We start from the raw sequence: 27,860 nt of genomic DNA, 5'->3' as shown, positions 1-27,860 counted from the left end.
TTTAAATGCCCAAGTCTCTCTGTTTTAACATTTTATAAATCTCCCACTATTACATAATGTAATATTTCTTTCTGTAATATATCAACAGTTTTAGTAACTGCTACTTGTTAATGAATAATAATAGTAGTAATAATAATAATTACTTTGGTAAATAAAGATAAATGCTGAAGCACCTTTAACATTTATACAATTAACAATGTTAATTGGCGACAGAGTTGTAGCAGGTAGCACTGGCATGCTCTTCCAATGTCTGTATTAATATGTACTAATCTCAGCTAGGCTACTACACAGACATGATTGGCTATATCTGATGGTGGGAGGACCGTATTACTGGTGCAATTACAGCCTTCGCTGGCTGGTTGAAGGTACCTGTACAGAGACGGTGAATAATGGAGAGCAGTGCGTAACTTTCAGCAAGCGATACTGTTCTATGTATGAACCTGCATGAAAGAACTGGTTGATTACTACACGTGTTGGAGGGTGTGTGTGTGTGTGTTAGGTACAGGCCTCCTTTGGTCAGGGTCTCCAGGTTGGCAGCAGTAGAGGTGGGATACAACTAAGTAATGGATACTAGATTGGGAGACAACAGGAAACATGCATAAATAGAATGTTACATAAAATGTACATGTTTGTTTGCTTGTACAGAGTATTCTATACAGCATGGCTTTTCAAACTCTTCAAGTGACCCACATTTTGTCCATACTCTCTATACAAGATGTAACATAAAGCCTCCACAAGGGGGCGTTCGCGTACAAGTTTATTTAATTATTGTTAGTTTTTTTTTCTTTTCGGCTCGTGACCCACCTAAAAATCGTAACCCAGGGTTTAAAAAGCACCGCTATACAGTATAGTTAATAGGCTTTGATGGACTTGGGACTTGGTATTTTTCTGTAAATATTGGAACAGTCATATTCAGCAGGGCAGCAACAATGTCTAAGGGCAAGTCTTGTAGGCCGTAAACTAATATAATCTATGCATTATTGTATATTAATATAAATATGTGTAAAAGCTCCTAAGATGCTCCACCATATACCATAAAAATGCATTATCTGGCAGCATCTTACATTCAGCCTTATTACAGTAAAAATTCTATGTGTAGCTGTAGTTCAGTCATCATCCTGCCTTAACTGCTGGATTTAAAAGCAAATTTCTGCTAAACTGCTAAACAAAAAGATATTTATTGAGGAAAGAACAATGCAAAATTTAACATCCTCATTCATTTACTCTGAGATAAATACTAAACAGTAATCATGATTTTGTGTGAAACCTTTATCACCAATGAGCTTTGTCATTCTTTTTAATAGGTATTTTAGTATGATGAAGAAGAGATATATTTACAGATACATAAAACCCAGTGGTCCATGACATACTGTTGTAAAAATTTAGGAGTATATATTTATATAAAATTCCATGTCTGGACCAGGCACCAGGCCAAATGTTACACATTATGATTAGTATATGAACCACTGTGTTTGCAAGATCTACAGATCAGTGAGAGGGTGTAATGAGAATAAAAAAAGCAATGATTTGCTCATTCGCATTAACCAGTATTATGTTAAAAACAGTACAAAACATATTGTTTTCAACATATTTGTTTTAATTCTGAAATATACACTAATTCCAGTGTTCATGTCTGGAACATGTAAAACAGGAGTATATTTACCACTATGTTCCATCACCTTTCTCGTGGGGATTGAAGACAGCAGCTGGTCCAGTTTAAAAAGCAAACTTTATTGTCATTCTTCCATTAGGCAAGTCAGCTGTACTGCCATTCAGAGCCGTTGTTGTGGGATTTTATGCTTAATAATGCTTCACACATTTTCTATCTGGGCTGCGGACAAGCCATCCTAACACCAGCTATGTTACTCTAATATAAGCAGATATGTTTTATTATTGCCATACACGATCAGAGAAGTGGACTTGTCAGACAAAGACACGCTTCCACTGTGCAGTCTGTATAAGGTGTGTTCAAGCCCAGAGAGACCGGCAGTATTTTTGGATGTTGTTGACTTCTGCATAGGACAGTTTTCACCTGCATTTGTGGATGCAGCAACTAGCATTGTTTACTGACAGTGGTGCAGTGATGTAATCAAAGGAGCATCAAAACCTTTTTGTTGCAGGCATTATTTTCTGAAGTGTTTATGTATTGTCTTTGTAAGGTTTAAGTTAAATACAAGTTAAAGTGGATTTACCAACCAATTCTTTTCACTTACTGTGCTAGCTTTTCTGGAATTAAAGTTCGTATTTAATAAAATGAACCAATCCTTTTTTGTTTGGGTACTATTTAGTGTTTATTCCAGCTTCCAGCTATTCTCAGCAAGGCAGTGGGCTTTGAGATTTTCTTATCAAAACAGGATCTGTTTGAAGAACAAACATCTTTGTTTGGAGCATTTGTTTGGTAATATAACAATGCACAGCACATATGCAGTAGGAAAAAAAAATACAAACATTAACATAAGAATACCTTATGAAAAAAACCCTCATACACTGCATCAAAATACTGCAGCGTTCCTCTATTCTCTGCTTTTAATCTCTTATCATTTAAGTAAGCTTACTGAACACATTCTGTACTGAAGCATTAACCTAAAGTGCTGTCTGCCTTAGTCTCTTCTAAGGTTATTTAGTCTTTCCTCCAGGTCAGCATCCGCATCTGCCAGAGTGGGCTGTGGCTCAGCTTTCTTTCCTGTGGCGACTGAAAGGTTTCCCCCGGTTGATGGCAGAGCTGTTTTAAAACATAAAAAGATTTTAAAATAATTTTCAACAATGCCCATCTTGACAAAGATATAATAATAACATGCATAATAATGCATTGTCAGCTGTATTAACAATTGTTATATTATTAAGATTTCATACTTGAAAGTTCATCTGAAAGGTTAAGGCCCAGCTCATCTAGCACTTGGGAAACCACAGCATCACTACAAACAAAAACAAATGCATGTTAAATTCCAGTCTACATACACAAATTCACATTTCTGTGCTAGGATTTTTTCCTCCTACCTTTCCTCCTCATCATCCTCATCTCCCATTGCATCATCAATCGCATCGTTCATCATTTCTTCTTTCATGTCCATAATTTCACTCTGTCGCTCAAACTCCATCATGATCTTCTGAATTTGTGGCAGCTTCAGCTGTTTAAAATAACGTTTTCAGTAAATTCATTAGGTAATGAATATCTTTTGTTTCTCCCCTTTATCATGTAATCTAATCATTTCCAAGTGGTCGCTACTTAGTGGTGGGCCATACAGAGCCATACTGCGTATTGAAAGCCAAGCTAAACACTATGTCCACCCCCCACCCCTCAAGCACCCGAACCATTCCCAGAAATCACATATTGTAGGGGCCAAGGGAAGAGACCCTGTCCAACCTTCCCTACCTCAAATATGGTCAATTGTGTTTGTGTGGACACCCGACCAGGTTGGTGGCTCTGCAGAGATTCAAACTTGTGAGTTCAAACACTTGGCAGTGGTGTGCTAGAGCACCCAGTAATGAAAACCTTAAAATGTTTTTAAAACTCAATTTTAGTTCCTACTTATTAATTTATCAAAACTGTATGCAAAAACTGTGATTAATTAAGCTTGTACATGCAAAGGTAAGTAATGAACATGTTACTCATGTTTTACATATATATACATGCACACAATAAATTATAGCATGTAAGCATCCCTTTGAATGTTTATAATATTTAAATTACTCAGGCCCCTGCAAATGAAAAGATCTGATGGATGATTTAAGAGTGGGACTGCAAACACCAGCACTGAGAGTGCAGAAGCTCTGCTAAAGTTTGTTACCTCCAGTGCACCTACACCCCACTAATACACATATTTCCCACAGCTCTAGTGCTGTGTTGAATTACTACTCTGCTTTCAAATGTATCCTATTTGGAAAAAGCATGCTGCAATTATAAGTGAAAATTAGGGTCTGGTAAATATTTACTAAAAGTACATTAGATTAACGAACCTGTCTGTTCATTGTGGCCATGGCTTTGGTGACACCCTTCATTGCCTGTGCCATGCTGTTGTTGGATTTAAGGGTCTGGATTTTGAGACTGACTGCTTGGATGTTGGCCCTCATCATGATGAACTTCTTTACGTATCGCCTGGTGCGAACCAAGTCCTTAGCCATAATCTTAACAGCATCCTAAAACCATAAAAATGTTACAGTATATCTCAGCTCAGGGTTTATATTTATGATGTGAAGATGCAATCTCATAGACATAATGTTACCATCTGTCCTTGTTTGGCCATTTTCTTAATGTCAGCTATGATTTTCTTTTCCTGCTGTTCCATCCTTTGGCGTTCTCTGTCTAACTCTCTCATGGCTCGGTTTAGTGCTCTCTGGTTCTGTTTCAGCATCTCCTCCGGGGTCTTTCTTCGCCCAAATAAGAACTCCATCTAAAGATGAATTAAAATTCAGAACTGTCACAACTGATCAGATTTTTGATTTGACTAAACTAGATTTGTTATACAAACAATTTTTATTGAACAGAGTTTCCTGTTGACTTAAAAAGCTCATATTATTAGCCTGATAGTATCATAATGCATGCACTGTATGAAGAACAGTAATTTATCAACATGAACAATGTAAACACTGTACATGCCAATACTTTAATAAGTAACCTATTGATTCCTGGATCCTTACTTTAGCCAGTTACTTAAAAAGCTACCATCATTAGATATTTTAATCTTTAGCCAGTAATTTAAAAAGCTACATGTACTTAAAGAAATTTACAGGCCTTAGGTGGAAAGATAATGTGCCTCGAATGCAAAAGTATTTTTTTATCCAAGAGCACGACACTCATGGTAGCCAAATATTAAAAAAGATCATTACAAAAATACAAATGCACTTTGTGTTATTTTTCTTACCACAATAAAAGAAAATCATTTATTAAAAATATTTGCCAATATGTAATTACACTGCATTGTGTACATTCAGATCCATTACATATTTGACCAATATGCAAGTTATAAATAAGTAAAGCTTTACTCTGTCTTTGTTTCCTTGCATGCTTAAAGGTAAATGCCAAAATTTAAATTAATTAAAACTATTACACTGAATTCTCCTGTTGGTATAAATGTAAGGTGAAACATCTTTCTGTTTCTATTTTAAGTTTAATAGAATATGTCACATAAACTTCATTTTCAGGCCAAAATGACAATTTAAAAACACCCTAGCAAGACCACAAGTTTAAACTGATGAGCTTACAGTCAATCTTACTTCTCACTCAGGTTAGCTAGATACCAATATTTGAGGCCAGTTTAGCATTTTGTGATATTAATAGAGCAATTTAACTACTGTCAACTAGCATTTTTTAATGTTCAATGAAAATGTACACATTTTATCTATGAGGAAAATAAGGTTTGGGGAGCATCTGTCTTTGTAGCTGAGAGATGCAACTAAAGACAAAGTTGTATTTATTTATTATTTAGGTGAAATGATAGAAATAATATTTAATTATAGTTACAAATACTTTGTAGTTCAAAAGCCTTGACTAAAAATGACTAAAAAATGATTACACTGTGATTTGACATGGTTAACTGCACTGAATAATCTAATCAAAAATAAACGATATGGTGATTTTCGTTATGAGCATATTCATAGGATTTGTGGCATTAAAAATATGGACACTTTAGATTTTATTCTACTTGATATCAGTTAGGGGTGAGATATAAATGACTGTTTTTGGGTGATCACATGATAACCAGGACTGAATGAGCAGTGACTCAGATGAGCGTTTGCAGTTCTGACATCATGATTAAAAAGAAACACACCTTAAAGCAGAGAACTCCTATTAGATCCACTATTGTGTGTAGATGTGTAGCTAAATATAGATGTCTAACAAATGTGTAGACAACACGAGCACAGTTTTAAAGAACGCCTTTAAATAAATGTTAACAGTTAAAATACTATAATGCCACTGAAAGTTTTAAACGTGTGTGCACTTATACTGTAATATAAAGTGTAATAAACTGTAAATATTAAACTATGCGACTATGGTTAGGTAGTACTTTTATGTAAAGCTAAAAGGACACTATAATGACATATAGGCTTCCTAAGCTCCTATAAAATTAGAGATTAAAGGTCCGACTGTTTGGACAAACCAGTTAGCTATCGTCATTTAGCAACAAGAGTCAGAAGTGAACTAGCAGCTAACAGCACAGCTAGCTAGGCTTAACTAATAACATTTACCTAGTTCATTAGATGAAATAGTTCGAAAGCATGAAACTTTAAGGTTTACCTTAATTTTTCTTTAAATGTGTAGTAAAACAACTGAAACAGTCGAGCCACGCAGCGCTTCCACCGTCTATCCACAAACTCCGAGTAACTGCTCGTTTGTTTTCCTTTTTCCACTTCCGTGTCTCTAGCTTTCTCATGACGTCATCGGTCGTCAACGCGCCTGTTGGATCATTTCTATTCAATCTGTTAACTGGCAAATTAAGATCATTAAAATTCAGTTAAAATGGTTGTGCCGCCCGTTTACATTTTGTAACTACGTAAAATGTACATTTTATATCGTTGAAATGTATTGATGCATGTGTTAATGTGTTAATACATTTATTCTGGGTGGGATTTAAGATCACCTGCCAGGAATATTGGCAAATCTCTGTAGACTTTTTGCTTAATCTTATCTTATTGGACAGTGACAGGTCACAGTGAATGCAGTGCCACAGTGCAAGTCTGGAATGGTCTTGTTACTTCACCACAAAAGTCACTTTGGGTCTTCTTCATTACCCTACCCACTATTTTCTAGTAGCCTAGTAAGAAGAGCTTTGAGCTATCAACTGAAAGGTTGAGAGTTCGAATCCCAGCCCTGCCATGCAGCCACTGTTGGGTCCTTGAGCAAGGGACTTAACCCTCATTGCTCCAGGGGCGCCGTACGATGACTGACCCTGCACTTTGACCCCAGCTTTCAAACAAGCTGGGACATGCAAAGAAAGAATTGTGTTGTACTGTACACCTGTAGATGTATATATGACAAATAAAGTCATTCTTCTTAAATATTTGAGGAAATTAAAGGAGCAGTGTTGTTATATTTATTTATTTATTTTTTCGTACAAAATGTATTTCATTTGGATGCTTTTAATATTTTACTGCATGTCATGTTAAATGGTTTCACTCAAAAAATCACATTAACCTCCTTTATTCAGAATAATAATGGTATACATAAATTACATGTATGCTTACTTTTTGTGTATATACTGTATATTGTGCATATACAGTATGTAACGTGTAACAAAATGTGTTGTTTTTTTAATTTTATTTGGATGCTTATTGAAAAAATATATGTATAAAAACTGGATAAAAATGCTTGTCATGTAACTGACCTACATGGTGAGCTGCAAATACACCTCATGGATCTGGCTTGAAACCTGCACAGTCACCAATGTTTAGCAATAATTTTGGCAAAGTTTTGAATCAACTTTGCATCAATGAGAGTTGACAGATGTACTTATTTATTTGTAAGTTTTAAAATTTGGTGTGCATTATTGTTAATTCCCTTCCATTCCAGTGACTAGTCAAAGAGATGATAATAACTACATCAACAATCAGCAACATTAGTAGTTGGTAAATCTTTATTTTTGTGCATTTGGAAGGAACAGAGTAGTGCCACATTGCATTTTAACGGGTACAATCTGTTGGTATCAAAATAGATAATCTGTATTACTAAAGGTAACTTGATTTGATCTTCCAGCCTTCTGTTTCTTTCGAATTTGGTATGTTGGTATGAAACAACTGCCAGGTTTCATACTAGGTACTGGACTAGTAATTGAAAGGTTGCTTTGCCAGGTTGCCACTGTTGGGCCCTTGAGCAAGGCCCTTAACCCTCAATCGCTTAGACTTTATACTGTTGCTGTGGATAAAAGCATCTGCTAAATTCTAAAAATATAAATGTAACTGTGTAATGGCCTGTGATTGACTAGAGCCACTGTCAGGGATGTCATCCCACCCCGATGGGGCTGGCATAAGGTCGTTTTCTTCGAGTTCACACCTTGTCTCACCTCTTGTTTGACCCAAAGTATAAGAAAGTTTAATGTGCCTTGCGCCCAGTGTGTTGGTACCTGTCCTACCGCGTCCCTGACCAGAATGTTAGTTAATAGTAAACATTAATAAATGAAGAATTTTATGCTTGTTTGTATTATTGTAATTTGTGTTATAACTCTTTAGTTAGTGGTGCTGTGGAGGATCAGTTCCTGAGTCTTACACCTTTGGGAGGCAGTAGTGCCTTGGCATTGGTGTTACGCTGCCGTGTGTGAATCAGAGAGGAAAAAAAATCGACTGAGGCACACAATGCAGTTTGACTGGAGCCTCATCCACCCAGCACTCAGCTCACTGCCAGCGTCTCACATAACATAAAATACACACACGGCTGATTTTGACGATCGGTGTTCAGTTCAACGTTTTATGAATTCCTTTGAAGTCTACATGCGAGAGAGAGCCATATCTGAGTTACGGGAGCAGGTTGATCGGTGAAGTTTCCCGGACTGAGTGGATTAGACAGTGGGCCGCGGGAGGAGAAGGAGGAGGCGGCCGGCCTGCTTTAGAGGCGCTGCTGCTCAACCTGCATGTGCGTGTAACTAGAGCCCGGGGCTGCGCGGCCTTCGCTACTGTCGTCTAATGGAGCCCGAGCAGAAAGAAGGAGAAACCAATCACACATATCGGACAGATTCAATCGGTGGGTGATGTTTGAATGATTTTCTGTCATTTCAGTAGTTCTGTAAATACAGTAAAGGTGGTTGGAAAATGCTCGGTAAAGTAAAGCGATTTTTCGTAGTGGCTCAGATTGATTCATCTCTTTTACTCGTCAATAGATTGCTAGCGCTGTTAGCTCAGCCCTGATTACTTGTGTTTTTTTTTTTACTTTTTGCTCTACCAGCTGCTTCGATGTAAAATGCTTGTAAGGATTTGTATTTTGGGTTTGTAAACGAGGTGTTAATATGTTTAAGCTACTCGTTATTTGTGTGTCATCGTTTTAGTGTGAATGTGTTATGTAGTTGGTTAGCAAACAACCTGAACTAGCACCTATAGCAAATAGCTAACATTTATTGACCTGCTACCCAGCAGTTTTGCAGCATGTTTTGTGTGAAATAGACACGGTCGGGTTGTCGAATTTGTGAGTGTGTTTTTGAATGGTGTGTGTCAGAATGAGACACTGAGGAGCAAGACGGTATTAGTGTGTATTAGTGATGTATACACTGGATATTGTCGAGATGTGCAGCGAGCTAGCGATATGGTAATTACCTTACCGTCATTAATGTATTTAGTTTAGCTCGCAATAGGCCAGTAAACTGTTTAGATTTGGTCATTGTTTTTAAAAGTAGTCACGTAATTTACGGATAACTTGGACTTTTTTTGTTTCTTAGTTCGTTTTAAATACAAAGAAAGCTCCGCGTTAGTTCATTTCTTTTACTTTCTAAACAGTTGCACTAAAATGGATGTTCATGTTGCTGTAACGAAGCTGTCATTTTAATTAATCAACATGCACTATTTAGTCATATATTCTATTCAGAATCCTAAAATAATTTTGCAGTACTGAAGAAATATCACCAGATTGTTGAGGTTTTTTTTTATACTTTACATTTACATGGATTGTACATGTTAACTAAGCAAGCAAAAGCAAGGCCATTTACACAATTTTAACATTAAACACTTAAGCTGGGCAATACAGCATTTTAAACCGTTGTGTCTATGTGTCCTCATAGAGAGAAGAGTCCCTGGAAATATATGTAAAGTTAACTGTAAACTGATTTTAAGGTGTTTACCATGTTTTTGGATTTCCCCTGAGTACTTCAGTTTTTCCTCCCATTCTTCTATCAAAAACAAACAAGTGAAGGATTGGCAGCTCCACATTACCTTTAGATGTTAGTAAATGACTCCATAAATGTGATTGATGCCCTGTCTTGGGTGTACCCCTGATTGTACCTAGTAACCCACTGTGACCCTAACCCGAGCTCAAATGATTGAATGTCATGTTCTAAGTACCAGTCAAGTTGATCTCTTAAAATCTCTACATGATTAAATGCACATGACTGGGTTGTTGCTAATTATTATTAATAATTAAAGATACAGCACAGGCATGCATTAATAAATAATATAAACATTAATGCATGAATATTCTTTATAAATAAAAATATTAGTTAATATGTATCGAATACTCACATCCTCACAATAACAAAACAAACCGACTTCATGCAAGCCAGGCACCATGTCAAAGCGTGATGGTAAAAGCTTGAAAACTGTTTGACTCTCATGGTTAGTTGAATGGTCTCTGTTATGTGAATATTAATCCTATGGATAAAGTGTGCCCGTGAATCACATTGACCAGTATGGAAAGCCTGAGCCCATACTGGTCAATTAATTTTAAACTACTGGTATCTCAGGATGGATACTTGGTGTCAGTAAGGGACATCCATAGACTATGATAATGTGTTGCTACACAGCAAAAGCATGTGATCTGAGCTGCTGATATCTACTAAAGGTGCATGGACATGTTTTATTATGGCTAATCCAAAAGGCGAGGAAGACAAAATTTAGTTTACGTTCTTTTAAACTTAAGTTTCACTAGGTGCTGTTAATCAGTATTGATGACAAGAAACTCTTATATTTGAAGTTAGAGTGCTTGTTAAATTTTTTTACAAGCTTTTTTAAGCATATGTAGCAAATCAGTATGTGACTGTGTGCAAAATGTTGATATCTGTGCCACTTGGGATCCAAACCTGATGGAAGTTCCTACTGAATCTTACTTTTTAAGTAGTTGGCCATAGTTGACTTGCCAGGTGCATCAATATTTAATAAAATAATCATTTCTTTTCTTCTGGGAGTGTTCTCTTCCAGGAAGATAATGCCACAGGCTCAAAGGGCCACTGAATGGTGCGATGAGTCTATAAATGATGTATATTGTAATTGAAATTTTTTTTTTGTGCGTGCTGACAAAGTGACAGCTTAACACGGCACATGTGAGCAGTGTGTCCCAAAAGCATCTCTGACACGGCATGGTGTCTAAAAATTAGGCATCAGGACTGTTTTGTTTCTGCGCGCTGAACACTGCGCTCAACAGAGTACAGTAAACTTACTGTGTAAAGTGTTCAAGCTGTAGCAGTACTGTAACTGCATTACTCATATCATGCACAGGTAATGTGTGTAAAAACTGGCTTTCCTTACCACTATCATTAAAACATGAATTTAGGTAATGTTTTTAGAGAAAATGGTGTTCCATTCTGGATAAAGATATTTGTAGGATGTATTTTGTATATATATTCTCTTAATTTAGTGGTTGTGTCAGTGCTTTGATAAGTTGTCAGTTGTGTTTGTCATATGTTGCAACTGTTTTCTTGGTGCTTTGCTAGCAAAAGTAAATGTGGTGATGCTTATTCATCCTGAAAGTGTGACATATCAAAATAGTAAATGTTTCCATATTGTTTTAACAGTAAACAATGATAATATCAGATGTTCAGACCTTGGCTGGTCAGGTATTTACGTCTAGCAGTCAAACCATGTGGAATCCATTCACGTTTCTAAGAGCAGTTTGCCTTGTTGACTTTTTAACAGACTATTTGATGAGGAAATATTTTTAATCAAGACTTTAGTTGTTGAGTGTCAGTAACAGTGACAACTTTTTTCTGTGAGCATTTATAAAAATACAAATCAAAGTTGATCATTTTCCAATCAGCGTTTCTGAACTGGTGAGTCAAGCCAGTTGCAATTGATGTGGCTAGGAGGCAGGTACCCATGAACTTAACCCTTTAATGGACTGCCCAACCATTTGTTTGAGCTTACTTTGAGTCTAAGTACTTGGGTAAAATAAGCTGTATTTAAAAAATCTTGTTTGCACCATATCTACCCATTGGTTGACTTGTTAAACGTAATTATTATTGTTAAACATGCATTATTATGAAGAAGTAATAGGTTCTTAGGCACTTGTGTGGTGCAGCAGTAAAACACACTAGCACACCAGAGCGAACATCTTCAGCGCCTCATGCAGGTGAATAGAAGTGGTCGGCACATGTGTTAGGGTTGACGTGGTAGTCACAGCCTTCCTTGGTCAGGAGTGGGAGTCTGCAGCAGTAGAGGAAGTGAAATGCAACTGGGTAATCGAATATGACTAGATTAGGAGGAGAATTGAGTAAAATGCATTAAAAATAGAATTAATAGGTTGGTAGTATGAATACCTTAGTTTTGTTGATTTTTCTGAGCAAAAAAGTTAACATTCTCTACAGGGAACAAATAAATATGGCATCATCTCCAAATTGTGTGTCCAGTCTCATGTATTACCTTTGAATATTGTTTTTTTAAATATATGTGAGCTCATTGTAAAATCTTTTTTTATTTTTCACAGATAAAACTCAAAATGTCTTGACACGAAGACAATAACACCAAAGGAAATAACCTAAAGTGTTCTGCAGCCAGGTTTTATGGAAAACACATCCACAATTCAACACTCATCTGGCAGCAGTGTTCTGATGCCACATCATCTTCAATGGCCACACATTTCTAAGCAGAAATTTTAACTCCACTTTCAACTGGGGTACCTACATCACTGCAGGAAGTGTTGGTTTCTCTCAGCAAACGTAAGGTCCCTCAGAGGGCCAAGGTTTTAGTGCCTTTTGTACGGGACCGTGTGCGGCAGGCTTCGACATGGATGGTCCGAGTCGAAGCGGAGGGTTAAGGCAGAGCCGGCGCTCCCGTTCTCAGCGTGACCGAGAGCGGCGCAGGAGAGCAGACCTTGGGGCCTCATCTCCATCCTCAGGCTCGGACCAGGAGCTTGGTAGAGGAGACTCTTTTCTTGGTGCTAATGGTGGAGAAGGTCGGCCTGTCTTTCCTGGTGCCCGGCACCGACCTCCACGCCGGAGGAAGAGAGAATCAGTGTCGTGTGAGGAAGATATCATCGATGGATTTGCCATAGCCAGCTTCATTAGCTTGGAGGCCCTGGAGGTTTGTGTCATTCAATTTCACAACACAGACTTTAGTTATGTGCCATACACTGTTAGTACTGCGCTACTTACGCAAATTGTTCTTTGATTGATTTATTCATGTGCAGTTTGGGCTGGCTAGGTTCTTAAGCAGTTTAATATTACATATTAGGTTTGTGGGGTTGTTTTAAGTAATACCATAGCTAATGTCTAGTACTGCATGTACATTTTAAAAGATGGACTGTTCTCTAAAGCTGCCGGAGAGAGCTGGTATGTTTTTGGGGAGAGGAAGCAAAAGAAAGAGGGGACTGGATGAGAACGGAGGGCCTCTGTCCGAGCCAGAAGAAGGAGCTCCAGCTACTTATACCAACAGTAGTAGCAGGAATGACAAGAAAAAGAGAGACGCTAAGGTGAGACAGCTGTAATGTCAGTCTAAGATTGCTCTTATATTTATGATCTGTTATTATTGTTGAACAAGAGTTTATTATTGCTAATAAGTACTAGTAGGACAGGCTTGACTCATGGCATTTAAAGATGTCTCTATGATTAATAGGTGTCGTTCTGTAGACATAAATTCTAACTTAATGTGGTTTCTAAAACAGGTTTCAGGAAATCTCATGGAGACAGGTTACATTGTAAGTTTTCCTATTTAAAATATCTCTTACTAGAAATTGTAAAAGTAGTTATGTTCAGTACAGACATTGTGTTGTATTTGACTATGTATTGTCATGCTTTATTATTAACATGACCTTAACATGACGTATGTTGTTTTTTATGTGCTTTCGTTTCCTGTCATCTGTTTTAAGTGTGATGCTGAGAGTGAGTCGGGAGATAAGGTTAGTAATTCATTTTGCATTGACCGTTTGAGGGTGTTTTAAATTTTAGTCACTAATTTCTTTTTTGTCCTTTTGCTTCATTTTCAGGCCTCAGACAATGACATGGAGCCTACGTTCATCGTTAGCACCAGGGAAGGTAGGTGTCCTACTTTACAAACTTAAACCTACACATTGTGCGGGAGGCTCTATCTTAAATCAGGGCCTGACAAAAAATACATTGTTGGCACTAAACAAACACATGAATTGGATGAGAACAGTTTATTATTTTGTAGTTTTAGATGATTATGTAGGAGCTGGTATAAAATAGGAATTCTGTAAAAGCCAGTCATTTCACAGAAGCTGAACTGTATAATGTACATGCAAACAAATGCAAAGTTCCTTGGCTCTACGTAAATAGTCCAGCTTTGGAAGGGACGTGTTTCTTCAACCAAACACCACCAGTGAGAGCATAGTAGCAACAGACAAGCTTACTGGTTAAATACCAATTTTACAAATCTGATTACTAATTGTTTTGCTGTGTTCAATTAACCATCACATTTCTGTCAGGCTGTTTAAAACACTTAACACATTTTATTTGTAATACCTATGCTTGTACAATAACCTTTGCAGGTTTTTGCTGTTATTTCGGAATGTAGGCATTAAAAAACACATTGAAATATTTACTTTGCAAAAGCTGTTTTATTGTTGGCCCTCTTGTAGAAGAAGTCAAATGTGTAGCTTGGTTTAGAATTATTTCTGTACAAACTTACCGGTTGTACCGTTTTTTCCTAGTTTTGTCTAACCCAGTGAGTTTGGCCTCTACTGTGAGCAATGGCTGCACACTGTTGCCATCAAACAGTGGGCCATGCCGTCTGGCTGTGACCCCCAGAGTCTCTGGCTTGCAGCGCAGTCAGGAGAGGAGCCTGGAGTTGCCTTACCCCGAACCCACCTCTACCTCGTCCTCTCTCCTGTTGCCCCGCTCTTCTGCCTCAGTCTCCACCTCACTGGTCGAGCAAAACGGGAATGGCTCGCTGCACCATCGCCTTGACAGCCCCCCACAACACAAACCGAAGTCTTTCCTCTCCTTCCCTGGCCGTACTCAAACCGTCTATGGCATGGGACTCAACAACAGGTCAGTAGAGTTTTGTGGCAAGTGGCGTGCTTAATTAAATACTTGATATATCTACTTGATTAGAAAAAAAGTGGGATTTTAATGTTGGTACACAGCCTCAGGTCTCTGTTTGTCCACACACTGTAGCAGATCAAACCCTGCACACATGAATGTTATATGGATGTAATATGCGGGCTTTTTAGCCTAGTTTTAGCCTATTTTAAAACGGTAACAGAGTTATTTTCAAACGTAAAAAAATTATCATTGAAGTGTCATTTATTTGCAAATTCGGGCTTGTCAGCGAAATTTTACCGTTTTCGGTACACGGAGGGAGATGTTAGTTGACATGCTAGCGCGTTGTGCCACCTTATCCCATTGGTTTGAATGGCATAAGGCTAACTGTGTTAGTTTAGTAAGCGAAAACTGATGGAATCGCTGTCTAAGTAGTGCGTTCAAATAGCCTGACTTATAAGTCGATGACTTATTAGAGTCCTCTCTAGTTGACAGCTGCCTATGTAGGCAGTAAGACAGCAAGGCAGCTCAAACAGGCACAAATCATCCTATGAATATATGCCTTTGATGTTTTACATTACTTTTATTGCTAATAGCTTGGATAGCATTGTCGATATCCGATACTTGGTATTGAATGGAAATTTAGGGGCGGGGATGTTTGTAAACCATATCTGAAAAGGTGAGCCCTTGTAGTTAACTCCCCCCCCCCCACACACACACACAAAGGAAACGAAAATGGACTATTAAATGAATTAATGACTTATTACTAAAAAAAAAAAAATCAATGTTGTTTAATATTTTAATGCGTCACTATTGGGCCTGTCAGTTGGGTTTCCCTCACATTTTTTAAGATGTCAGTTGGCACTGTAAACAATGATTTAATGTGTATTCTAAATGTGCCATGCATTTTGCTTTTATCAGGAACAGTACCTCAGTTAAGCCTCCGTCTTCGTCTGCATCTTCCTCGTCGATTCGACCACCCACTCCTTCTACTAGTGTGTCTGCAAGCCATGGCCCGTCTGGAGCAGGGGTGCTGCGGCCCTCTTCCCGCCCGAGCCCCGGTGCTCTCTTTACTCCTCCACCTGGCCTTCCTCCACCTCCTCCTCTCATGCAGGCTTCCCCTCGCTCTGCAGGTACGTTTTGCTCTGCTGTTTCTGGGTAGTAGCTCTTCAGGTGGTGTCTGTTTTTCTTTTCTTGAACATAATTTAATTCTCTGGATTTCTTTTTTTCTGCTTTACAGATCAGGCGCTGAACCCACACTTTCAAAGTGCCGATCGGGACGGCAGAACCTCTGGGAGCAGTGCCGGAGTTAGTGCTAGCTCAGCGTCAGCTGGTGCCACTGTTTCCTCCTCCAGCTCTGGAAGTTCCAGCAGGGCAGTGCAAGCCCAAACCAACATGCCGCCGATGGCCTACCAGTTTCATCAGCACAACCATCAGCACCAGCACACTCACACGCACCAACACTTCCTGCACCCACCGGCTCCAGCTCCCCCAATGGTGAGGAGGTTGCAAGTGTTTATCTTTGTTTCACCACAGTTCTTGTTTTGAAGCAATTTCTTTAGTTATGCTGATAGAAATATTAAGACATGGATGATTTTATTTCTTTTCTAGTTTGAGAAATATACAGGCAAGATAGATGGACTCTTCCGACACTCAGTAAGATTTATGTTTATCTTTGTTATCGGATAAATGGAAGTTACCTTTTAAAAGCTAAAAGTTTCAGCAGTTTCCACATATTTGGACTATATATTTGGGCATAATAAAAATGAATTGTGAAGTGACATTGTGCTTGTATTATTTTTGCACTAAGTTCTTTCCTCAGTATCCTCCGCCTGTGGCTGGAATTCAACCTGTACTTCCACCTACTGGACCATTTAGTTCCATGCAAGGAGCCTTTCAACCCAAGGTAGGGATTGTAACCACTTCCTTGTTAACCCCCTGGATTTTCCCCCTTTATCTCCAAATCTAGTCATTTCCACTTCTTCTTATCACCTGTCCGTGTTGGATTCTCACACGCAGCCGTTTCCATGTCACACCACCCATAAAACCCTCCTCCCCGCCCTTCCACCACCACCGCCACCCAGACCAGTCTCAAAGATTGCATATTGCAGCCGGAAAAGACCCTGCCAGACATTCCCTCCCTTAAACATGGCCAATTGTGTTTGGTTGGTCGCTCTGTTGAGATTTGAACTCGTGAGTTCGAACATTGTGCAGTGCTGTGCTAGCTTGTTATACCGCTCTACCACTCAAGCGCACAATGCAGTAACTATAAAACAATTCTTTGTCACATCTAGAATAGCTGCTGTTTGTTCTAGCCATACAAAAACCTGAATAAATTAGTGGAAAAATATTAGTGCAGATGCTTCAATAAATGGATGTAATGCATGATACAATTAAGCAGATATAATCCCACCACTCTCTGTAGCGCGTAAAAAAAATGGTAAGACAGATTCCCATGTAACTTAAAACTTGGAGTTTATTATAGGCGCACAGGAGCTTCATTTGCATAGACTGCTTAGCTAATGTTTTAATAGGACTAATGTATGTGTGGCGTACACCAGAAAACCAGTATAAGCCTAAATGCTTAATCCCTTCAGTGTTCAGCCGTTTGGTGTTATGCTTTGGAGAACATTTTGTTGGCCTGATTCCTAGCATTTTATGATAAAAAAAAATAACCATTTTATTCGGTTATTAGCGATCTCGTCCAGGCTGACGGTGCCCTGATTTACAGGGCCCGAGATGTCACCAAGTTGTTTAAGAATGCAAATTATGTAAATGATTTGCTATGGTGTTTGCAATCATCAGATTTCATTTTAAGGAGAGAGATTAGGAGGGCCAGGAAATTAGACAGCTGTTCTACTATCTCGTCACTTACCAGTTAATGAAGAATCTTTGGTGTATTGGAATCTCTAAAGCTGCTCTGATTTTACAAACATTACGTGTTTTCTTGAATTGGTCACTCGTCTGTATAGTAAAACGTAACCCATGTTCCTGAAAAATAAATTCTCCACTAACACATTTCTTTTAGGTCCTTCGGTATAAAAGGTAATTGATGCTGTTTGATGCATCTGTATTTGTAATGGTTTACAAAAGTGTCTTGTGATTGACAGCTTGTTGCCCTTCAGGGACCTGCTCCAGATATGACAGCACGTCTGGGAGTTGTACCTCCCCACTTGCAACCTAAAGACCCTAGGGTATGGAAATGACTCTGTCACATTTGGTCTTGTGCATGTTCATTTATTTGGTGCTTGATGTTATCTATTATATTAAACTGAAGTCAGTGATTGTTAAACAGCACTTGAAATTATATCACCTTGTACTTTCACAGATAACGGACCCATTCGCCCCATCACTAAAAGTTAGTAATGTAAGTACAACGTCCGTCAACATTTCTCTTTTGTGTAGTTTTCTTTGGAATAGCATTCACTTTTAACTTTCTCACAACACTACAGAAACCTGGAAAGTGGTGTGCTATGCATGTGCGTGTGGCCTGGATGATTTTAAGGCACCAGGAGAAAGTTAAGGTCTGTACACTTATTTTTCTCATCTATTCCATCCATCCAGTTTGAAATTGTTTTATAACAGGACATTTGCTAAACTCTTTATGCTTTAACCCCTCTAGTTAATGCAAGCCGATCCTCAAAAGCTGGACTTCCGTAACGACCTGATGCCACGCCTTCCTGGGCCTGGTGGTATGGGAGGAATAGGTGGCCTCGCAGGACTTGGGGGTCCTCTGCCCCCAACCCACGATCTCACCAGACCTGGCAGCCTCTTTGCAGCTGCTAGTATGTGCTTTTTCTTTGTACTGCTGTGTATCTGCAGAAACATTTTGTCTGTAATGACAGAATTTATGCAGTTTATATTTTCAGAAAACGTTATCGCTTTACTTAAGTTATGTTTAGCTAGGATTGATTAACAGATTGTTAAATATATGAAGGAAAGCTATTCTGTCCTGTACAGATATGTGACAAGTTGTGAGTAACTTTATGCAATGGAGAGGATTTAAAACATTTATTAAACAAATGCAATTTCAACACTCAATGGTACTCCATTAAAGGGTGTAAAGTATTTGAGTTGACCCCTGTGTCTTCTCAGGTGGAGTCAATCCGTCCTCCACTTCCTTCATTCCTCCATCAACGCCCCACTCCTCTTTCCTCACCCCAGCAACACATCTGGGTAAGAGATTGGACAAGTGAGCTTAGTACGAGCCTGATTTTAGTCTTGCCAATGTTAACACTGTCTTAATTCATGATAAATGGTCAGGAATTACAGTTGATGAGTGATTTCAAACAATAAACTGACCAACAGAATTGTACCTGTTGTTCATAATTGTGTACATAGTAGGATAAGGTTTTGTCATAGCATCTTAGGTTGGCATCAGTAATGCTTATGCTCGATGTTTTGTATTACAGATCAATATGGCCGCTCACCTCCCTTCCCACCTTTGGGAGCCTTAGGCACAGGTGCCTTCGGGGGACTTGGTAGCCCTTCGCTGGGTTAGTAAAAAAAAATATATATATTTTTTATAAAACCATGGCTTGTTTAAAGCTATTTTCATCATGTCGATTGATGTATTGACCCATTTTTGTCTCATAGGTGCTAGTTCTGTGTTTGGCCACAAGGCTGAATCCTCTACGAATGCAGTAGGTCCATTAGGGAACCCACATGATCCATGGAATCGCTTGCATGTTGCCCCTCCTCCTTTCCCCTCAGGGCCCTCATGGGCCAAAGGACTAGAGAAAAGGGATGAACGTGATCGAATGAAAGAGATGGAGAGAAGAGAATTAACCCACATAAAAGATGAAAAAGACAGGTACGCCACTGCTATTTTTGTCTGTTCTAATTTTGTTTTTATCTTAGCTTCCATACTTAATGCTTTATACGTTACCTCTTAGGGACAGTCTACTGTATGGTCGTCAGCCTGTGCGAATGTCTCCCAGTGCTCTAAAGCATCGCAGCAACACACCCAGTTCCCACATGAATGGTCTGGGCCCCTTGAGTGGGGTGGCTGGTCAGTCTGATGGGCAAAACAGAGAGCGGGAAAGGGAACGTGATCGCGAAAGAGAGCGGGAACGTGAGTCAGAGAAGAGGCAACATTCCGGTTTATCTTCCAGGGCGCCAGCATCAACCTCCTCCGCACCAGACAGACCTCGTTCATCCACGTCATCTGTCCTTGCAACTCCTCCTCCAAGAGCCCCCTCAGCATCCTCTCCTCTGGACTTGTTTGCCAGACAGCCACATGGGCTCAGCTCAGAAAACCCCCATTCAACCCAAAGAGAGAGCAGTGGTCCAAGTTCCTCCTCATCTTCTGTCAATTCACTCTCAGTCAAGAAGCCTGATCGGACCACGACTCCAGTCTCAAAGCAAACTAGTCTCCTTCCCGGGGTGCTTAATCCATCTGTAAAGGTTAAAGAAGAGAGAAAGGAGGAGCCTGAGCCAGTGCCCATTTCTCTACCACACCCAGCCATGCCTCCTCATAGCTTTGAGCCGCCCAACAGTCGCCACACACACCATCCTTCAACCCCTTCTTCAACTCTTTCATTGACGCCAACATCTGTGCCTCTTCATCCTCCTACTCCACACCCACCCCACCACCATTTTTCTCTCCTGGATCGCTCCCGTATTGATGCTTATCTTGGTGCAGCTGGTAGTTCAGCCGGACTGGTTGTAGGAGGGCCAGGGGATAGATTTGTGGCCCATCCACACACACCACCGCAAGGTCACGCCCAGCCTCCTCACAGCTTCCCCTGGGATCCCTGGAGGGAACTTGCTGCCCAGCAGCAGCAACATCAGCAACACAGGGAGGTCATGGCACTGCGGCAAGATCCCCATCTTGCGCTGCGTTCAGATCCGCACTTGTCCCGTCTACTTCAACATCAGCATGCCCGATACCTAGAGAGGGTTGCAGCGGTTGCAGTGGGTCCCCATCATCCAGGGGCACCTACCTCCACTTCTTCAGCTTCCGCCTCAGCAACTCGTCCAGAGTTTGGCCTAATGTCTCATCCGTTCGACCGCCCCCCTCAAATCGGTGCTCCTGGAGGTGGGTTGTTGGATGATGTGCGATATTTTGGTGCAATGCATCCACACCTGTCTACACCACACCTGCCTAGCCCATCTCATGCAGCCCACTTAGAGCAGCTGCATGCGGGCTTACTGTCTCACTCTCAGCTCCATCCACATGGAGGCTCCGCTGGTTCTCCACATCACCCAGGCCTCTATTCCCGCTTTGGCCATTTGCATCCACATCCACATTCTCATGTTCACAATGGAATTCTTACTAAGACACCCAGTTTAGTTGGGCCCTTGTCAGTAGGTGCACCTCCTCCACTAATTCCATCTGCGACTAGGTCCGCCACTCCACCTCGTAGTTCCAGGCTTGGTGGTGCTGGAGATTTGGCCCTATTTAGCACACATAAGGATGGAGAATCCAGATAGTACAAGGCAAGGCTGAAGTAGTTTAAAGGTTAACTGCTCTTCCTAGAAATGGGACGGTTAGGCAGGGCATGCATCCTGCTAAAGCTACAGTGAATCTTACATGAGCGTTCAAACGACCAGAGTGGAGGGCAAAGACTTCACAGGGCTGCTCAGTATATTTATCCACTGTGGTTATATTGGTGCAATTTAAGGTACTTTTACCCTTCTGTACTTTTGATATATATTTAGAATGATCTCAAAGATGCCTGTGGATGTTTAAAGAATTAAGGCTATGTTCTGTCATGTGAAGAGATACACATGAAAGCCCTGCAGATCTGCCTCCAGGCTGATGGATTCGAAATTGTATTTAGAGAAAAAGATTGCATTACCAGTTGACATATCTATAAAGCCTCTATGAACTCATGGCTGTAAAATTCCTGCTATGAAGTTGGAGGTCTACATATGAAGAAGTGACAAGGTCCAAGAATGTCTCGAGTAGTGCGTTGCTGTTTGTCTAGTGCTCTGTTCTGTCTGTGAACTAGACTAAAGAAACAGCACTGATGGAAAATGAACTTAACACATCAACTTTCTGCGCTTAAATCAGTCTACAGCAAGTCAGTCATCAGAGGCACAACTTCCATGAACGTTCAGAGAAACGTTTGCAAATTTATTTTATTTTAATCTTTAAAAAAAATATTATTAACTGTACATCTTGTTTGATATTTTAAGATTTAAACGGAAAAAAAACTTCCCATTTTCCTACACTCTGACTCAATACATGAGCTGGAACAGAATACAGTAGAATAGTGATATTGCTTTTGTAATTATTATTGTTAACGTTATTTACCTTATATAATAAACATATTCACTGTTGTTTGTTATAATGTCATTGTTTCAGGTCTTATCGGTGCCCCCTCCTTCTTAGAACAATATATTATTTTTATCCAGGAATTGGCACAGTAAAACTGCTTTTAAAATCTAGTGGTAGTAAATGCCTGTGAAGTGGGTTTGTAACCATCATGATGCCTGTCCCTTACATTGTTGCTTGGTGAATATATTTATAAATAGAGAAATTAATGTGATGGGCACTGAAAGTCCCATGTGATCAAACATCAACAGAGACACAAACACATTTCAGATAATTATGGGGCATCGACTTTAATCAAACATGATTAAAAGGATTCCTGAGAACAGAACATTCTAGCTTAATCATTTGAGCAAATACAAGTTTATACCTTTAAAATGTTCTCCTTGAAAAGACAAAGATTAATTATTAAACAGACTGTTTATTTACATGTGTGTTGGTGTATTGCTTCGTTGTATGCAGTACCCAGTGTGGTGGTATAAGTAGCAACTTTTGTTTTTACACTCCAGTTGTTGAGTATCAACAGGCTTATGATCAATTAATGTCATTTTAGGTTTTGGGCACATATGTTTAGTCTGGCATTGGACTAATTAGGGTGGATGGCAGTGCACAAATGTGGTATTGGTGCCCACTGCAACCCTGATCAGGGGTTACTGCCAGCCAGGTTACTGTTGATAAAGGGACCGATTATTCTGTTCAAAGGAGTTTTACTTTAGGTCGGTGTTACCTGGCTATGCACATTACTGTCTACTAAGACCAGGGTGTCTGTGGGTATCCTGAAGATGAATTGAATGCTTTAAAGACTGTTAATGGAAGTTTAGACCAAATTGCAGTATTATTTTGAAGGCTATTCTTGTACTTAGAGTAAGATTTTGTTTTTGGTTTTTATTCTAGATAAGGATAATCTGCTGTGCTTTTGTTTTGTAGATTTGGATATAATTAACACAGAACTCAGTGATAGCAGCTCAGCTTCATGGAACACTGTGACCTGCTTTAACCTAATTATTGCTCTCGGAACACATGTGGCGTCTTAGGGTTGAGACAATGTTTAGGAGAAGGGTTTGTGATCACTAGTAAAAGTACAATTTAATGAACAGTTCTGATATAACTCTTTATATGCAGTGTCAGATGAATGGACAATTATGGTGTGAGGCTTTACATAAATGGTAACGGATTATGATGTTAGTGATGCAAGGTAAGTTTACATTCCAGAATTATATGAATCTGTTAAGGTCATGTGACAAAGAAAACTGAACAAAAGAGCAACCCAGAAAAAAAGTATTAGTATGTTTGTTTGTTTATTAGGATTTTAACGTCATGTTTTACACTTTGGTTACATTCATGACAGGAACGGTAGTTACTCATTACATGAGGTTCATCACTTCACACAAGGTTATATCGAACACAGTCATGGATAATTTAGTATCTTCAATTTACCTCACTTGCATGTCTTTGGACTGTGGGAGAAAACCGGAGCACCCGGAGGAAACCCACGCACACACAGGGAGAACATGCAAACTCCACACAGAAAGGACCCGGACCGCCCCACCTGGGAATTGAACCCAGGACTTTCTTGCTGTGAGGCGACAGTGCTACCCACTTAGCCACCGGGCCGCCCAAAATATTTAAAATATCTATATGTAGGAGCTCTGAAGGGACCACCCTTTGCTTCCACAAACTATTTCTTAAAGAGTAAGTTTGCATTTTTCAGAACTTCACAATAAAGTTTTAATGTTTAATTCTGGTGATTAGTCATTAAAGCTGCTTAAAACCCATTCTGTTGCTCAAACCACCTAAAAAAAATAGTATACAATAAAGACATCATCCTGGAGTACTGGCAAATGATTTCCATCAGATTGTTGTATACCATAAACAGACACTAAGGTGAGGACATCCAAATATATTTAAAAAAAAAAAAAAGGGGTGAAAGTAGTTTTTTTTTTTTTCAGGTTATTTTACTTTTTAATGCATTTTCTCCCCATTTTCCTCTCGATTTAGCGCACTAAATATTGTCTTCCACTGCTGAGAGATACCAGATTGCATCCAAGGAGAGCACATCGCTGTACACGCCACTTCCGACACGTGTACAGCCCTCCTCTTCACGCCCCTGCATTCTGAACAGGCGTCTGTTCTGCCAATCAGGGTCCTTACACAGCATATGAAGACCCACCCACCCATACATAGTATACATACCCACCCTGCAGATATGGTGGCCAAGTGGTATCTACTGCAGGCATTGCCAATTATACCTGCTACCGTGGTGTTCAAAAAAATAGCAGTCCAACACCATTAACTTGATAAATCAATGTTTTTAGTAGAAATGCTATTTCTACATAGCAAAAAATTGACTTGAAAGTGTAGTAGAGTATTGAAAACAAAACAAACCCAACAATTAGGACATGCATGCCGTTCATTCTGAGTAATCGAAGCATTGATTGAAAGGGGGTTGTTCAAAATAATAGGTGAAGTCATTCATTCTGCAGAAGAATGGGTGTCAATTTTGGCCCTTATTTAAGGTAGGAGGGTGGCAAATATTGCACAGGTTGGTCATAGCGCATTTCCTTCTGAAATACTGGGTAAAATGGGTTGTTCCAGACATTGTTCTGATGAACAGCGTACTTTGATTAAAAAGTTGATTTTAGAGGGAAAAAACATACAGAGAAGTGCAGCAAATGATAGGCTGCTCAGCTAAAATGATCTCAAATGCCTTAAAGTGACCAAAACCTGAAAGATGCAGAAGGAAGTGTGGAACTACTGTTTGAATGGATCAAAGAATAGCCAGAATGGCAAAGGTTCAGCCAGTGATCACCTCCAGAAAGATCAAGGAACATCTGAAGTTACCAGTGAGTACAGAAGATGATTAAGTGAAGCCAATTTACCAGCAAGAACTCCTTGCAAAGTCCCGTTGTTAAGATAAAGACGTGTCCTGAATGGGTTCAAATTTCCCAAAGAACACATTGACTGGTCCAAAGAGAAATGGCTCAACATTTTGTGGACTGGTGAAAGCAAAATTGTTCTTTTTGGGTCAAGTGGCCATAGACAGTATGTCAGACGACCCTCGAGCACTGAATTCGAGCCAGAGTACACTGTGAAGACAGTAAAGCATGGTGGTACAAAACTATGATATGGGGATGTTTTACATACCATGGTGTTACGTCTATTTATCATGGATCAGTTTAAATATATCAGATTACTTGAGGAGATCATGTTGCCCTATGTCGAAGAAGAAATGCCCTTAAAATGGGTGTTTTAACATGACAATGACCCAAAACATCTTGGTTACAGACAAACAAGATTGAGGTAATAGAGTGGCCAGCCCAATCCCCTGACCTCAATCCCATAGAGAACTTGTGGGCTGATATCTGAAACACGGTTTTTTGAGGCAAAACCCAAAATTGCAGAAGAACTGTGGAATGTAGTGTAATCATCCTGGACAGGAATACCTGTTCAGAGGTGCCAGAAGTTGGTGGACTCCATGCAACACAGATCTCGGAAACAATTGTTATGCCACTAAATATTAGTTCAGTAATTTAAAGTAAAGTGAAACCTCAAACATTTTTTCATGTTATAGATACATTTTTTGAGTTTTTAAAGAAAAATGCTGGCACTGCTATTTTTTTGAACAGCCTAATATTCATTTTTCTTAACTTTCTGTAAAGGATTAACACAAACTGGCTAAATGTTGTTAATGTTTTGATTTAGAATTGAAAGTAGTATTTTCAGTGCATTTGCATTTATGGAAATAAAAGTTATAATGATTTTGTGCTTTATTCACTTTTTTAAAATCACTGCTATTTTTTTGAACACTACTGTAGATGGCACCCAGCCGACTGGTGGCAACACTGAGTTTCGAACCAAGGAGTTCAGAAACTCGTTGCTGGTGTGCTAGCGGAATATCCCGCTACGCCACCTGTGCGCCTGACTATTTTACTTTTTTACTGGTTAAGAGGGTGTAGCAGCATTAAATAGTTCTAGCCCTTTGCTGCTGGGATCCATGGTTTGAATCCCCATTGGTCAGTCTGGTGTCTACATACAGACACGATTGGCTATGTCAGGTGGTCCTGTCCAGGATGTGTTACTGCATTGCACCCATTTATTCCAGTTAGGCTTGTGCCACTGCAGACCAGAATAAAGCAGTGGTAAAACATGAAAATGAATAAATGGCTGCTTATGTGGCTCGAGGTTTGGTGGATGTTACACCAATCTGCGTCCTTGTGTAACCTGTGTCTTTGTCCAACAGCCTTTAATTTCTGTAAGGCTCAAGACGTGCATTTAGCAACTAGGCTATAAATCAGAGTTTCAGCATTAGTCACAGAGGCCCCTGGGTATACAGAGATACAAGTGTTCCCTGCTTCCAACACATCTGATCTATCTTGTAGAGGAATGTGGGGGCCTTCCCATTGCTGATGTTGTTTTCTTGAAAGTGCTGCCATTACTTTTAAGACCGGTCGCTTGAAACAGCAATACTCAAACTCAAACCTCTTACCTTAAAATGTTTTATGTGATGTGTTTGTACAACAACAAATATACAACAAAAAGTCTCAGTTAACAAAGAATCCTTTTTAATAAATACAATTATTTAAGTTATTGATAAATGTTGAGTGCACTATTATTCAATTCCCAGCCTCAGTACTTGGTGAAAAATATTTTTGCTTTGATAACCTCCAATAAGTGATTTTGACAAGTGCTTACAAACCTCTGAGACCTCTCTTGTAGAATATTCACCCATTCTTTTCACGCAAAAGGTTGCTTAGGTTTGATGGCTTTTGTGCTGCAGCTGCTTTGTCTTTTAAATCCCACCAAAGATTTTCCCACCAAGAATTAAATCTGGAGACTGAGAAGGCCACTCCAAGAGATTCCAGGACTGATTCCTTAACCAAGCTTTGTTTGACTATCTGAAAGCTTTGTAAAATTGTGTTTTGGATTATTGTGTGTCTGGATAGTCTGATTATTACCAAGGTTCAATTTCACCACAGAGGACATAACATTGTTCCTCAAAATATTTTGGTTTACAGTCACACAGTCAAGATCATATATACATACATGTTTTCTACATAGTCACCTTCCGATGCATTTTCCCAGCATCAGTACCAACTTTTTAATGCCATCAGCAAAAAAGTTTTTGGTTGAGTGTGTAGCCACTGATGCACCGCTGCTTTTACCTCATCATCACATGAAAATCTTCTTCCCTTTAAAGCTTCTTTGAGTGTCCAAAAAGGTGGAAATCAGATGGTGCTAAATCCGGACTATAAGCTCTCTCTCAGACACGACAATTTACTACTCCTCCCTAAAATAGAAAACTGCGGAAACTTTTATATATACACAGATCAGCCATAAACATTAAAACCACCTCATTGTTTCTACACACATTGTTCATTTTATCAGCTCCACTTACCATATAAAAGCATTTTGTAGTTCTACAATTACTGACTGTAGTCCATCTGTTTCTCTGCATGCTTTGTTATCCCCCTTTCATGCTGTTCTTCAATGGTCAGGACTCTCCCAGGACCACTACAGAGTAGGTATTATTTGGGTGGTGGGTCATTCTCAGCACTGCAGTGACACTGACATGGTGCTGGTATGAGTGGATAAGACACAGCAGTGCTGCTGGAGTTTTTAAACACGTCACTGTCACTGCTGGACTGAGAATAGTCCACCAACCAAAAATATCCAGCCAACAGCGCCCCGTGGGCAGCGTCCTGTGACCACTGATGAAGGTCTAGAAGATCACCAACTCA

The 27,860-nt window shown here is 39.5% G+C and overlaps 2 protein-coding genes across 4 annotated transcripts; one reads left to right on the top strand and one right to left on the bottom strand.

The window, feature by feature from the left end:
- Positions 1-1,710: 1,710 nt before the first annotated feature.
- chmp2a (charged multivesicular body protein 2A) lies at positions 1,711-6,352 on the bottom strand. The gene is made up of 6 exons (XM_063003103.1): positions 6,236-6,352; positions 4,224-4,391; positions 3,958-4,137; positions 2,998-3,128; positions 2,854-2,915; positions 1,711-2,722 (listed from the first exon to the last, which is right to left on the bottom strand). The coding sequence occupies exons 2-6, from the start codon at positions 4,389-4,391 to the stop codon at positions 2,601-2,603; spliced, it is 663 nt and encodes a 220-aa protein (XP_062859173.1). The 5' UTR covers positions 6,236-6,352; the 3' UTR covers positions 1,711-2,600.
- A 1,924-nt stretch (positions 6,353-8,276) lies between these two features.
- fbrs (fibrosin) lies at positions 8,277-22,130 on the top strand. Of its 3 annotated transcripts, none has more exons than XM_063003102.1 (19): positions 8,277-8,671; positions 12,332-12,927; positions 13,160-13,315; positions 13,508-13,540; positions 13,712-13,741; positions 13,829-13,877; positions 14,513-14,852; positions 15,765-15,976; positions 16,084-16,340; positions 16,455-16,499; positions 16,654-16,749; positions 17,954-18,037; positions 18,172-18,210; positions 18,296-18,367; positions 18,466-18,628; positions 18,939-19,019; positions 19,256-19,339; positions 19,440-19,656; positions 19,739-22,130. In XM_063003102.1, exons 2-19 carry the CDS (start codon positions 12,631-12,633, stop codon positions 21,276-21,278), a joined length of 3,795 nt encoding a protein of 1,264 aa, XP_062859172.1. In that variant the 5' UTR covers positions 8,277-8,671; positions 12,332-12,630; the 3' UTR covers positions 21,279-22,130. The 3 variants fall into 3 exon arrangements, with proteins under 3 accessions (XP_062859172.1, XP_062859171.1, XP_062859170.1); XM_063003101.1 differs by having other exon boundaries at positions 13,142-13,315; positions 17,969-18,037; XM_063003100.1 differs by having other exon boundaries at positions 13,142-13,315.
- Positions 22,131-27,860: the final 5,730 nt, after the last annotated feature.

Source organism: Trichomycterus rosablanca, chromosome 10, assembly GCF_030014385.1.
Source record: "Trichomycterus rosablanca isolate fTriRos1 chromosome 10, fTriRos1.hap1, whole genome shotgun sequence".
Classification (NCBI taxonomy): Eukaryota; Metazoa; Chordata; class Actinopteri; order Siluriformes; family Trichomycteridae; genus Trichomycterus; species Trichomycterus rosablanca.
Note: the sequence above shows the minus strand (reverse complement) of the source record. Positions and strands in the feature narration are given on the sequence as shown.